The 12,611-nt window shown below is 45.2% G+C and overlaps 2 protein-coding genes across 4 annotated transcripts; both read left to right on the forward strand.

Annotated features, from left to right (window-relative positions):
- The first annotated feature begins 882 nt into the window (after nucleotides 1-882).
- On the forward strand, nucleotides 883-5,047 carry LOC133399407 (gastrula zinc finger protein XlCGF57.1-like). The gene is made up of 3 exons (XM_061670987.1): nucleotides 883-1,204; nucleotides 1,348-1,581; nucleotides 3,675-5,047. Exons 1-3 carry the CDS (start codon nucleotides 1,078-1,080, stop codon nucleotides 5,045-5,047), a joined length of 1,734 nt encoding a protein of 577 aa, XP_061526971.1. The 5' UTR covers nucleotides 883-1,077.
- Nucleotides 5,048-5,640: 593 nt separating this feature from the next.
- Nucleotides 5,641-11,416, forward strand: LOC133417952 (gastrula zinc finger protein XlCGF17.1-like). Of its 3 annotated transcripts, none has more exons than XM_061706232.1 (3): nucleotides 5,641-5,953; nucleotides 7,475-7,762; nucleotides 9,674-9,825. In XM_061706232.1, the coding sequence occupies exons 1-3, from the start codon at nucleotides 5,884-5,886 to the stop codon at nucleotides 9,709-9,711; spliced, it is 396 nt and encodes a 131-aa protein (XP_061562216.1). In that variant the 5' UTR covers nucleotides 5,641-5,883; the 3' UTR covers nucleotides 9,712-9,825. The 3 variants fall into 3 exon arrangements, with proteins under 3 accessions (XP_061562216.1, XP_061562198.1, XP_061562207.1); XM_061706223.1 differs by lacking the exon at nucleotides 5,641-5,953 and adding an exon at nucleotides 10,059-11,416 and having other exon boundaries at nucleotides 7,682-7,762; nucleotides 9,674-9,941; XM_061706214.1 differs by lacking the exon at nucleotides 9,674-9,825 and having other exon boundaries at nucleotides 7,475-9,095.
- The last annotated feature ends 1,195 nt before the right edge of the window (nucleotides 11,417-12,611 follow it).

The following is a 12,611-nucleotide window of genomic DNA, read 5'->3' on the forward strand; positions in this document are numbered from 1 at the left end:
TATATATTTACAGTGAGTACGGAAAGTTTTCAGACCCCCTTCAATGTTTCACTCTTTGTTATATTGCAGCCATTTGTTAAAATCATGGAAGTTCATTTTTTTTCGTCATGAATGTACACACAGCATCCCATATTGACAGAGAAAAAACGGAATTGTTGAAATTTTTGCCGATGTATTAACAAAGAAAAACTGAAAGATCACACTGACCTAACCCTAACCCTAACCCTCGGTGAGAGAGGTCAAGAAGAACCCAAAGATCACTGCGGCTGCGCTCCGGAGATGCAGTCGGGAGATGGGAGAAAGTTCTAGAAAGTCAACCATCACTGCGGCCCTCCGCCAGTCGGGGCTTTTTTGGCAGAGCGGCCCGACGGCGGCCCGACGGAAGCCTATATATATATATATATATATATATATATATATATATATATATATATATATATATATATACCACCGTGCTGCTATATATATATATATATATATATATATATAGCAGCACGGTGGAGGACTGGTTAGCACATTTGCCACACAGTTGTGAGGACCGGAGTTCAATCCCCGGCCCCGCCTGTGTGGCGTTTGTATGTGGCCTGCGAATGGCTGGCGACCAGTTCGGGGTGTGCCCCGCCTCTCGCCCGAAGACGGCCGGGCTGGGCTCCGGCGCGCCCGCGACCCGCGTGAGGAGAAGCGGTTAATAAAATGGAAATAGGTCATTCGCGCTGTCTTTACCGTTAATGCCGCTTCGTGATGCCGTTGCCTTCCACCTGAGCTATTCGCGCGAAGAAGCCGTAAGTGCTTTGTGCGGCGATGACCGCTAGTTGGCAGTCTTGCCTCGGGTGTGCTGTCCCCGGAGCGGAAGTTAGTTCGCGGAAACAGGAACTCGAACGTTCCGACTTGGTTGTGATATTTCCTATCAATTCAGGCCTGAAAACCTCCGCGCAGGACTCCCGTCGTTACTTTTGCCGCGCTAAAAATTCCTCGGTGGAAACTTGGTGACCGGATAAACTCGCGAAAGCTTCTTCTGAGAGCTTAGCTGGCTAGAAAACAGTCGCGAGGGTAACGCGCGGCGACTCTCGTGCGAAAATGTGCGCAGGGCGCGTGAAAGAAGAAGAGGCCGGCGAGGAAGTTTGCGCCGCGAAAGAGAAGGAGCGCAAACGTCAACTCCTGGACGCCTTTCGCCAGCAGCCTCGAGTTGTGTTACACAGAGCAGGTTGGTGCGCTTTCCTCAAGACATTCCCCTTTGTCTCCCTGTCCAAAGGATCCTGCACGGCATGAAAGTCACAACATGAGTCTTGACCGAGACAATGCTGAACTTTACCAACCGTGCCTCTGTCTTCTTGTGTCCCGCAGAAGATCTTCGCCCTGAGAAGCAGACGCCGCAGACGCCACACGTGAAACGCGACGAGCAGGAGGACCCAATCGCCGGGTTGCCATTGACTGGTGTCACTTTGAAAACTGCAGACGATGAAGGGGACCACTGTGGGGGAACCCGATCAGAAGGCGTCTCGGCTCAACGGTCAGATAGTGACGATGTGACGTCACACTCATCTGACTATGATGAGGAGGAGGAGGATGAACGGTCGAAAGGTGATATGACATGTCACACCTGCGACAAATGCGTCCAGTGTTCTCAGTGTGACAAAGCATTTGACAAAAAGTCATTGTTGAACGCACACCTAAGAACACACGCCGTCGACAAACATTTTGTCTGCGCAGTTTGTGGCAAAAGATTCACTCAGAAGGGATATTTAGCCATTCATAAAAGAACACACACTGGAGAAAAACCTTTTATCTGCTCAGTTTGCGGTAAAAGATTCGCTATAAAGGCAAATTTAAAGACACACACAAGAACACACAGTGGAGATAAACCTTTTACTTGCTCAGTTTGTGGTCAAACATTCACTAGAAAGACAAATTTAAAAACGCACACAAGGACGCACACTGGAGAAAAACCTTTTGCCTGTTCAGTTTGCGGTCAAACATTCAGTCGAAAGGCACATTTAAAAAACCACACAAAAACACACACTGGGGAAAAACCTTTTGCTTGCTCAGTTTGTGGGAAAAGATTATCTTCAAAGTCCCATTTAACAAGACACAAACGAACACACACTGGAGAAAAACCCTTTGCCTGTTCAGTTTGTGGTCAAAGATTATCTTCAAAGTCACATTTAATAAGACACACAAAAAAACACACTGAACAAGACCCTTTTGCCTGCTCAATTTGTGATGAAAGCTTCATCCACAAGGCAGATTTAAAAATTCATACAAGAACACACACGGTAGAAATTGTTTTTGTCTGCTCTGTTTGTGGTAAAAGATTCACTAAAAACGGAGATTTAACAATCCATACAAGGACACACACTGGAGAAAAACCTTTTGCTTGCTCAGTTTGTAGCAAAAGATTCTCTATCAAGACAAATTTAAAAACACACACAAGAACGCACACTGGAGAAAAACCTTTTGCCTGCTCACTGTGTGGTCAAACATTCACTAGAAAGGCACATTTGAAAACTCACACAAGAACACACACTGGAGAAAAACCTTTTGCCTGCTCAGTTTGTGATCAAAGATTCATTGAGAAGAGGCATTTAACGACACACACAGTCACACACGTGCGATAAACCGATTGCCTGCTCGGTTTGTGGTCAAAGATTCACTCTGAAGGAATGTGTAACAACACACAAAAGAACACACAGTGGTGAGAAACCACTCGGTTGCAGTGTGCAATCAAAGCTTTTATGTGAAGCGTAATGTTAAGAGTGTGCTGGCGGGAAGACAAGCGGTCAATCAAGCTGCAGAATAAACTGAAGAAACCGAGGTTGTGTTGGTCATTGTTGACTCGTTCCTTAATCTATCATCACTATTCAGCGGAACCTCGGTCAATAAATGACCTGGTTTACCAACAATTCACAATTCAACATGTCATGTGTGGGGCTCCGTAAGAATCGGATGAGGGTTGACGATTTTATGCTCATTTTTATGTCGAAAACTTGACATCTCATGCCCAGAAGTTCATGTAAATCATTCGGGAATGTGAGGGCGAAACCTTGAAAAATGCCCAGGTGTTTCTTACTCGTCGAGACGGACATGTGACGTTTTAACTGGCTATTTTCGAGTTTTTCCCAGCCTTCTCATTTTCCACGTCAAACCGAGAGCGAGCACATTGCCGGGATTACTTCAAACGTCACGGGAAACAAGAAGGAGAATAGCGATTCAAGGTACGAATCCCATGGACTTGTGATTTTCAATCCCGAAATCAAGGAACATTTTTCAGTTCACAAAATGGTTTTGTAGACTTGAGAATTCATTTTGTCCGGCAATTTGCAGAAAAATGCATCCGAACTAATCGGGAGAAGCGTCATCATGCAACAGGACGACGAGCCGAAAAACAAACTAGCAACACGACAAAGGACTTCATCGGGGGGGGGAGCGGAAGGTCTTCGACTGGCCGAATAAGTGTCACGTCGTGTTGCCAGTGGCTTAGCGAGATACGGCAAGATTTGATGGCAGTAGTCTGACGTGGTGCCACCGTGAGAGGGAAAAAAAACATATTTGTCTTGTAGTCCGATCCGGGCATGAGTTAAATCATGATAATCAATCATAAAATGCTAATAGGCTGTCATGTGAGGCCCCCTTAACATTTTGTCATAGCGTGCGTTTTGTCTTCTCGTGTCCTGCAGACGTCGGCGAAGAAGATCAGCGGCAGTCCCCGCATAGGATCAAAAAGGAGGAGGAGCCGGAGACGCCACACGTGAAAGACGAAGAGCAGGAGGACCAAATCAGCAAGTTTCCCTCGACTGGCGTCGCTTTGAAGGATGAAGACGATGACGGAGACCGCTGGGGAGGATCCCAAGCCGAAGACCTCTCGGCTCCGCTGTCGGAGCGTGACGACGTAACGTCGCGCTCTTCTGATGATGACGACGATGATGATGAAGAACACTCCAAAGGTGAAATGACGTGTGACACTGACAACAAATGCTTCCAGTGTTCTGATTGTGATTGTGACAAAACATTGTTGAAAGAACACACAAGAACAAATACGGGGGGAAAACCTTTTGCCTGCTCAGTTTGTGGCAAAAGATTCACTCAAAAGAGATACTTAACAATTCATACACGATCTCACACAGAAGAAAAAGCTTTCGTCTGCTCAGTTTGCGGTAAAAGATTCTCTACAAAGTCACATTTAGCGAGCCACACAAAAACACACACTGGAGAAAAACCTTTTGCCTGCTCAGTTTGCGGTAAACGATTTCCTTCAAAGTCACATTTAACAGAACACACAAGAACACACACTGGAGAAAAACCTTTTGTCTGCTCAGTTTGTAGTAAAACATTCTCTAGAAAGGCGCATTTAAAAAATCACACAAAAACACACACCGGAGATAAACCTTTTGCCTGCTTAGTGTGTGGTAAAAGATTCATTCAAAGATGGTCTTTGCCTGCACACACAAGAAAACACACTGGAGAAAAACCTTTTGCCTGCTCAGTTTGTGGGAAAAGATTTATTCAGAAGGGAGATTTAACAAGTCATACAAGAATACACACCATAGAAAAACATTTTGTCTGCTCAGTTTGTGGCAAAAGATTCTCGTCAAAGAAATATTTAACAATACACGCAAGAACGCACACTGGTGAAAAACCTTTTGCCTGCTTAGTTTGTGGTCAAGGATTCACTGATAAGGGAAGCTTGAAAAGACACACAAGGACACACACCGGAGACAAACCTTTTGCCTGCTCAGTTTGTGGTCAAACATTCACTCGAAAGGCGCATTTAAAAACGCACACAAGAATACACGCTGGAGAAAAACCTTTTGCCTGCGCAGTTTGTCATCAAAGATTATCTTCAAACTCACATTTAACAAGACACATAAAAACACACACTGGAGAAAAACCTTTTGCCTGCTCAGTTTGCGGTCAAACATTCACTCAAAGAAGCTCGTTGACAACGCACACAAGAACACACACCGGTGAGAAACCTTTTGCCTGCTCAGTTTGCGGTCAAAGATTCACTCAGAAAGGAGCTTTAACAAAACATAAGCCCACACACTGGTGAGTGCAGTGTGTTTGATCAAAGATTTGACGTTAGGCGTCATGTTAAGAGTCACAAGTGTCAATAAAGCTTCTGACGAAACTGAGGCTGTGTTGGTCGTCTTTGACTCATTCCATGCTCCCTAATCACTGCACAGTGAAATCTCGCAAATCGAGGCCTCGCTTATCGGATCTACATGAATAGTGATTCAATTAAAACTCTTCCTCGCGTAAACATACAGTATACAGTGCTGTCACACACACAAAAGATATATTTTCATTATTCAAGCCAACTAATGTGTTGTTGTCCCCCCCCCCCCTCACAAAAACAGGTCTTTGTACTCGTGGCACCTTCTCTGTTGCTATTCCTTGGCACTTTTGCTAAATGCTTTGGTTCATTGTTTTGTTGTTTCGTCCATTTCAATCCGAGCTTCAACTCCCTGAATGATTGCGGGAGATTCCGGTCAAGAATTTCTGAATTGTGTCATCATCGTTGAGCAAAAAAAAAAAAAAAAACTCGTAACGCGCTGGCGCCTGAACTCAGCACCGCTAGATGGCAGTAGTGCCTCAGGTGTGGCGTTCCTGGACCGGAAGTGAGTTGAAGGGAACAGGAAACAAAACATGCGGACTACGTCGTGATTTAGGTGTGTTAGTTGATATCAATTCAGTGCACGACTTCCTGAAACCAGGAAACAGGGCGTCCGTCGTTCCTTGACTGCACTGAAGTAGAATCTCCGTGTCCGGATCAACTCGTCTCAGTGCTCTCGAAGCTTCTCGCGATAGCCTAGCTTAGTTCGGCTCGCTCGCCGCGAGCAACGCGACGCCTTTTGGGAGCAACATCCGGCGATCGTCGCCGTGAGAATGTGCGCGAGACGTGTGAAGGAAGAGGAGTGCGAGGAGGAATTTTGCAAGCGGCGTCAACACGGCGCAGGTTTGGTCGCCCTCCTTTTCTCACTCGTACTTCGCGGGAGGCGCGGAAGTGCGCGGGTCACAAGCACGTGGGCAAGAACATTTGGAGCGACTTGTTGACATAAAAGGTGGCATACAAAACTTTATAGTATTGAAGGAAGTTACCACCTCTCGTTTGAAATTCTTGGAATAGGTTTTCGCATAGCATGAACGCGTTAGTTTTCAATCAGTGATGTTGGCGGTCCATTCCACTTTGTTCATACAGTCGCCCTTAAATGTTTCACTCTGTGTTATATTGCTATATTGCAGCCATTTGCTAAAGTCACTTCAGTTCATCCCCCCCCCCAACAATGAACACACAGCACTCCATATTGACGGGAAAAAAACAGAATTGTTGAAATTCTTACAGATTTATTAAAAAATAAAAAATGAAAGATCACACAGCCAGAAGTATTCAGACCCTTTGCTCTATGGTTCTCCACCTTCATTGGAGTCCAGCTGTGTTTGATTATTCTGATTGGACTTGATGAGGAAAGGCACGCCCCTGTCCATAGAAGACCGTATTACCATTTAACTCTGTCAGAGCAAGTGAGAATCATGAGGTCAAAGGAACTGCCTGAAGAGCTCCGAGACTGAATTGTGGCAAGGCGCAGATCTGGCCAAGGTTACAAAAACATTTGACAGGACGACCGGTTGCAATCGAAGGAAGGATGAACGCGGCCAAGTACAGGGATGTCCTAAACCAAAACCTTCTCCAGAGTGCTCAGGACCTCAGACTGGGCCCAAGGTTCACCTTCCAACAAGACTATGACCCTAAGCACGCAGCTAAAATACCGAAGGAGTGGCTTCAGAACAACTCTGTGACTGTTCTTGAATGTCCCAGCCACAGCCCTGACTTAAACCCAATTGAGCATCTCCGGAAAGACCTGAAAATGGCAGACGAGGTGTGAAAGACTTGTTGCATCATTCCCAAAAAAGACTCATGGCTGTATTAGCTCAAAAGGGGGCTTCTCCTGAGCACTCAGCAAAGGCTCTGAATACTTAACGGCTGTGTGAGATTTCAGTTTTTCTTTTTTCATAAATATGCAAACATTTTAACAATTACTTTTTTTCTGTCAATGTGGGGTGCTGTGTGTACATTCATGAAGGGAAAAAATGAACTTCAATGACTTTAGCAAATGGATAGCAATTTGAAAAGAGTGAGACATTGTAGGTGCTGCAGTGAAGTTTTCTTTGTTTTTGTTCCTCAGATCTGAGATTTATCAAAGTGTATTTGTAACTTTTGTCACGTTTATGAATATGTTTGTCATTTGATTTCAATGCGTACCTCTGGCTGGCTCTCGATGTGCACGTTTCTTTTGATTGGCCCCGAAGTTGGCGGCTCGCTGACGGCGCCGGTTCGTAACGCATGACTCCGCTGCGAACCAGAGACGTAATGGCACGCCGTTTTTTGTTACGTCCCGAGTAAACATGACCAAAAAACGAGTCTCGACTCGGCAAAGTTTGACTTCGCCAAAGCATGTGTTTGTCTTCTTGTGTCCAGCGGACGTCCGTGAAGAAGATCTTCGTCCTGAGAAGCGGGAGCCAGAGACGCCACACGTTAAAGACGAAGAGCAGCAGGACGAAATCAGCAGGTTTCCCTCGACTGGCGTCGCTTTGAAGGATGAAGACGACGACGGAGACCGCTGGGGAGGATCCCAAGCCGAAGACCTCTCGGCTCCGCTGTCGGAGCGTGACGACGTAACGTCGCACTCTTCTGATTATGACGAGGCGGAGGCGGATGAGGATGAGGATGATGATGATGATGACGATAAAGATGAACACGCCAAAGGTGATATGACATGTCACACTGACAACAAATGCTTTCAGTGTTGTCATTGTGACAAATCATTTGACAAAAAGTCGTCGTTGAAAGAACACACGAGAACGCACACCGGAGAAAAACCTTTTGCCTGCTCAGTTTGCGGTAAAAGATTCTCGAGAAAGGCACATTTAAAAATACACACAAGGACACACACTGGAGAAAAACCTTGTGTCTGCTCAGTTTGCGGTAAAAGATTCTCGACAAAGTCACATTTAACGAGACACACAGTCACACACACTGGAGAAAAACCTTTTGCCTGCTCAGTTTGTGCTGAAAGATTCTCTATAAAGTCACATTTAAACGAACACACAAGGACACACACCGGAGAAAAACCTTTTGTCTGCTCAGTTTGTGGCAAAACATTCTCCAGGAAGGCACATTTGAAAAATCACACAAAGACACACACTGGGGATAAACCTTTCGCCTGCTTAGTGTGTGGTAAAAGATTCATTCAAAGATGGTCTTTGACAGCACACACAAGAACACACACTGGCGAAAAGCCGTTTGTCTGCTCAGTTTGTGGGAAAAGATTTATTCAGAAGGGCGATTTAACGAGTCATACAAGAACACACGCCGTGGAAAAACATTTTGTCTGCTCAGTTTGTGACAAACGATTCACCGATAAGGGAAGCTTAAAAAGACACACGAGGACACACACTGGAGAAAAACCTTTTGCCTGCTCAGTTTGCGGTCAAACGTTCACCAGAAATACAAATTTGAACACTCACACAAGAATACACACTGGAGAGAAACCTTTTTCCTGCTCAGTCTGTGGTCAAACCTTCACTCAGAGACGCTCTTTGACGGCGCACACGGCAACACACGCTGGTGAGTTGCAGTGTGTGTCCGAAAACATCGCGTGATGTTTAACCCTCCCTTTGCGCCGATGACATTTTTCAGCGTGTATTTAAAGACAAAAGGCGACAGGGACAAAATTTTGCCACAAAGGTTGTTCTTCCTTTTTTTTCTTTTTCTTTTTTGCCCCATTGACTCCCATGATAAATCATATTTTGCAAAGGTGCGTGTGGGGATTGTTTTGAGAAATGAACTCTGAACTGCTTCTAAATAGTTCGTTCCCTTTTGTTCATTGCCTGTGGTTGTTTATTCTTCTTGGTTGTTGTTTTCTCACCTTGTTTGTTACGTAATAGTTCCGGTTGCATCAAACCTCTGTGTTTTGATTTATTGACTTATCCAAGGCTCTCGTGACCTCATATCAAATACTCCACTTTGAAATTGATTGTTTCAAAATAGGGCCTTATTTAGCGTTATGGTCATTATGCTACACTGCTTTCATTGTCCAAAGAGGGCATATAATATATATATATATATATATATATATATATTTACGGGTAGGTCTGAAGTCAAAATATTCATGTATATGACTTATGACACTCCGAAGAGCTTGTGTCTTTTTTTGTGTGTGTAACGAATACTTCATTTGGCTACTGAATTCCAACGCAAACCTGAATTGACGAGCAATGAAGCCGCAGGGCGAAGTGGAGGTTAGTCGGGCTGTCTCTGGGTCATACGCGTAGTAGTTTATCATTATTATATGTGGCCCGTTCTTGTGTTTGGCAAGCTTTCCCAAAAGATTAAGAATGTTGTGGGGAATTTGAAACGCAGATTCATCGCAGTTCGCAAAGCGGCGTTATAACGCAACAAGACGTATTTTGTCCAAGTGGGGTTGCCGTACTACTGCAGCCGCGGCTCTTCTTCTTTTTCTTCTTCTTCTTCGCTGTGGGCGGTTCGAGCTGGCTTCACGAGTTCGTTCTGACTGAAACTAGTACCGGAACGTACCGAAGCGCCAATGCAATACGTATTTGTATTTCTCGATTACTTTACGGCACTAAAAGAGTATTTGTTCCATGTTTGGGCCAGGACAAACTCGTCTCGCGCTAGCTTGGCTCGCTAGCTAACGAAGAGACGCCCTTGTTAGCCAGCCATCCCTTTTCAACAGTCGCTCATGCTGGTTCGCGAAACTAGAGATCGGCTGCGAGCGTGAAGTGAGGTGATTATCGCGTGAGGATGCGCGCGCGCAGGACAGCAGAGGACGAGGAGGAACTTTGCGGAACCAAAGAGGAGGACGAGCAACAGCGTCAACTACCGGATGCTGTTTTGAGGGCTCCGATTGTGTTACGCAGAACGGGTCTGTTCACTTTCCACGCTCACTGACATACATTCGCACAAATCCTTCAGACAGAACTTTGACGACGCCAAAGAAAAGTTCTATTTTTGTGTGTGTGTGTCCTCCTGTGTCCTGCAGACGACAGTGAAGGGGACCTTCGTCCTGAGCAGCAGCAGCCAGAGCCCCGCTTCATCAAAAAGGAGGAGGAGGAGTCAGAGACGCCACACATTAAAGAAGAAGAGCAGGAGGATGAAATCACCAAGCTTCCATTGACCGGTGTCATTGTGAAGAGTGAAGAAGAGGACGGAGCATCGCAAGCAGACGGCCTATTAGCGCCACTGTCAGATAGTGACGACATAACGTCGCACTCTTCTGACCCTGATGACGACGATGACCGTGGCGACGACGCTAACGATCATGCTCGTGATGATGAGAAACGCTCGACAGGCGTGACGACGTGCCACGCTGCCAGCAAGAAGTGCGTTCAGTGTTCTCACTGTGACAAAACCTTTCGGAACAATTCCGCGTTAAAGGCACATACAAGAACACACACTGGGGAAAAGACGTTTGTCTGCTCACTTTGCGGTAAGATGTTTTCTACAAAGGGAGCTTTAAAAATACACACCAGAGCGCACACTGGAGAAAAACCTTTTGGCTGCTTAATTTGTGGTAAAAGATTCTCCATAAAGGAAAACTTAAAAATGCACACAAGAACGCACGCTGGAGATAAACCTTTTGCCTGCTCGGTTTGTGGTAAAAGATTCACTCAGAAGGGAGGTTTAAGAATACACACACGAACACACACTGGTGAGAAACCTTTTGCATGTCCAGTGTGTGGTAAAAGTTGCACGAACAAGTCAAATTTAACAAAGCACGCAACAACGCACACCGGAGAAAAACCGTTTGCCTGCTCAGTTTGCGGTAAAAGATTCTCCTTGAAGGGAGATTTAACAAAACACACAAGAACGCACACCGGAGAGAAACCTTTTGCCTGCTCAGTTTGTGCTAAACGATTCGCTCAGAAGTCAAATTTAACAATGCACACACAAATACACGCTGGTGAGAAAGCATTCAGCTGCAGCGTGTGTCAGAGAAGATTCCATGTCAAGTACGATGTGAAGAGACACAAGTGCGCTGGTGAGAAGGGCAGCGGTTCATGAAGCTGCAGGACAAACTGAAGAAGCCGAAGCTGTGTTGGTGATGTTTGACTCGTTCCGTCCTCCCTCGTCGCGATACGGCAGAACCTCGGTTCACAAGTGTCCTGGCTAGGAAACAACTTTGTCCGTGTGCAAAATGTTTGGGGAACAATTTTGTCGGGTTTTGCTCTACTTTCAGTTTGCAAGAAGTTGTGATTTCCCAACCCCCCCCCCCCCCCCCTCCCCACCCCCGCACCCGTCTTTCTCTGTGATGTCCATGTTTGTGATCTCTGCCCAGTTTGGTTCTTCAACATTTACCATCTATACTATTTTATTCAACATAATAATAAATATAATTTGTGTAGCCTTTTTTTTTTTTTTTTTTTTTTTTTTTTTTTTTTGCTAACAAGCTAAACACTCAACGTAGGTGCACGCAAACCAAGAGACATGGGGGGGGGGGGGGGGATATGTTTGGCTTCCACGGCGCTGGTCCGTGTCACGAGACAAGGTCGCACGGCGCTTGTCCGCGTCACGTGACAAGGAACTTCCTTGTCATACGCGGAGGTTGACGACCAGCAATCGTACGGCAACCCCACTCGGACAAACCTTTATGTGTGTAAGCGTTCGCCCAGTTTATTGTTTTGCCCAAGGGCTATGTTTATTTGTATACGTGTTTTAGATGCAATTCATGAAATAATATGAATATTAATGACTTTAAGCTTACCATTTTGCATCAATAAAAAAACAAAACAACGAGACAATACATGAATGAAAGTAAATACATGATAGCTACATTTTGAAAAATAATCCCCATCTTGGTTGAGTCCCTCATAGAATAGAGTCGTATCGTCCCTAAATGAAGTGCTAGTGTATTGTCACAAAGCCAGCTATATATATATATATATATATATATATATATATATAATATGTGTAGGTTCCTCTCCTAGCCTACTTTGGAGCCTGCGCTCGTCTTTTTGTGAGCTGACTAAAGCTGCGCCATCTGTGAATGAACACAAGTTACAGGAGGAAGCATCTCCCATGCAACTGATATCAAGTCAAACGAGCAGTGGTCCTTGTGCGCTTCCTTGTGGAACCCCGCATACAGATGGTGTGTCGTCTTAGCATTGACCTCTACTGTCAAACCATGGTGGACTGCGTCTTTCTGTTCTTTCTGAAGAGAAAGTAAAACCATTCCACGCAGTTTCCCCGCACGTCCATCGCCTTTGGAATAAAATCATTGATGTGAAGTCAGCATGAATCCGTACAAGAGGACTTTGTGCACCCTGATTGAAATTCATACCAAAGATTTTTTTGTTGTTGAATTGGTCCTGATATCGGTTCATGCAGCGGTCTTGAATTTGATTGTTCTGATATTCCTTGTCTTCTGGACTTCCTTGCGCGATGTCCGCTCCACTGCTTTTCGTTTTATGCAAACGAAAACATTGCAATTGCATCGCTGCCTGCTGCGCAAATCGCCACGAGAGTTTTGTCCAAGTGGAGCTGCCGTACTAGTTCTGCTGCAGCGCTTTTTTTTACTTGACTACACGAGCTTCAC

This window comes from Phycodurus eques, chromosome 2, assembly GCF_024500275.1.
Source record: "Phycodurus eques isolate BA_2022a chromosome 2, UOR_Pequ_1.1, whole genome shotgun sequence".
In the NCBI taxonomy this organism is placed as follows: domain Eukaryota; kingdom Metazoa; phylum Chordata; class Actinopteri; order Syngnathiformes; family Syngnathidae; genus Phycodurus; species Phycodurus eques.

Coding starts and splice junctions, on each gene's coding strand:
- LOC133399407 (XM_061670987.1), top strand. CDS start 1,078: ATGTGCGCAGGGCGCGTGAAAGAAGAAGAGGCCGGCGAGGAAGTTTGC. Junction 1,205..1,347: donor AGTTGTGTTACACAGAGCAG/GTTGGTGCGCTT, acceptor GTCCCGCAGAAG/ATCTTCGCCCTGAGAAGCAG. Junction 1,582..3,674: donor GGAGGATGAACGGTCGAAAG/GTGATATGACAT, acceptor CGTGTCCTGCAG/ACGTCGGCGAAGAAGATCAG.
- LOC133417952 (XM_061706214.1), top strand. CDS start 5,884: ATGTGCGCGAGACGTGTGAAGGAAGAGGAGTGCGAGGAGGAATTTTGC. Junction 5,954..7,474: donor GCGGCGTCAACACGGCGCAG/GTTTGGTCGCCC, acceptor TCTTGTGTCCAG/CGGACGTCCGTGAAGAAGAT.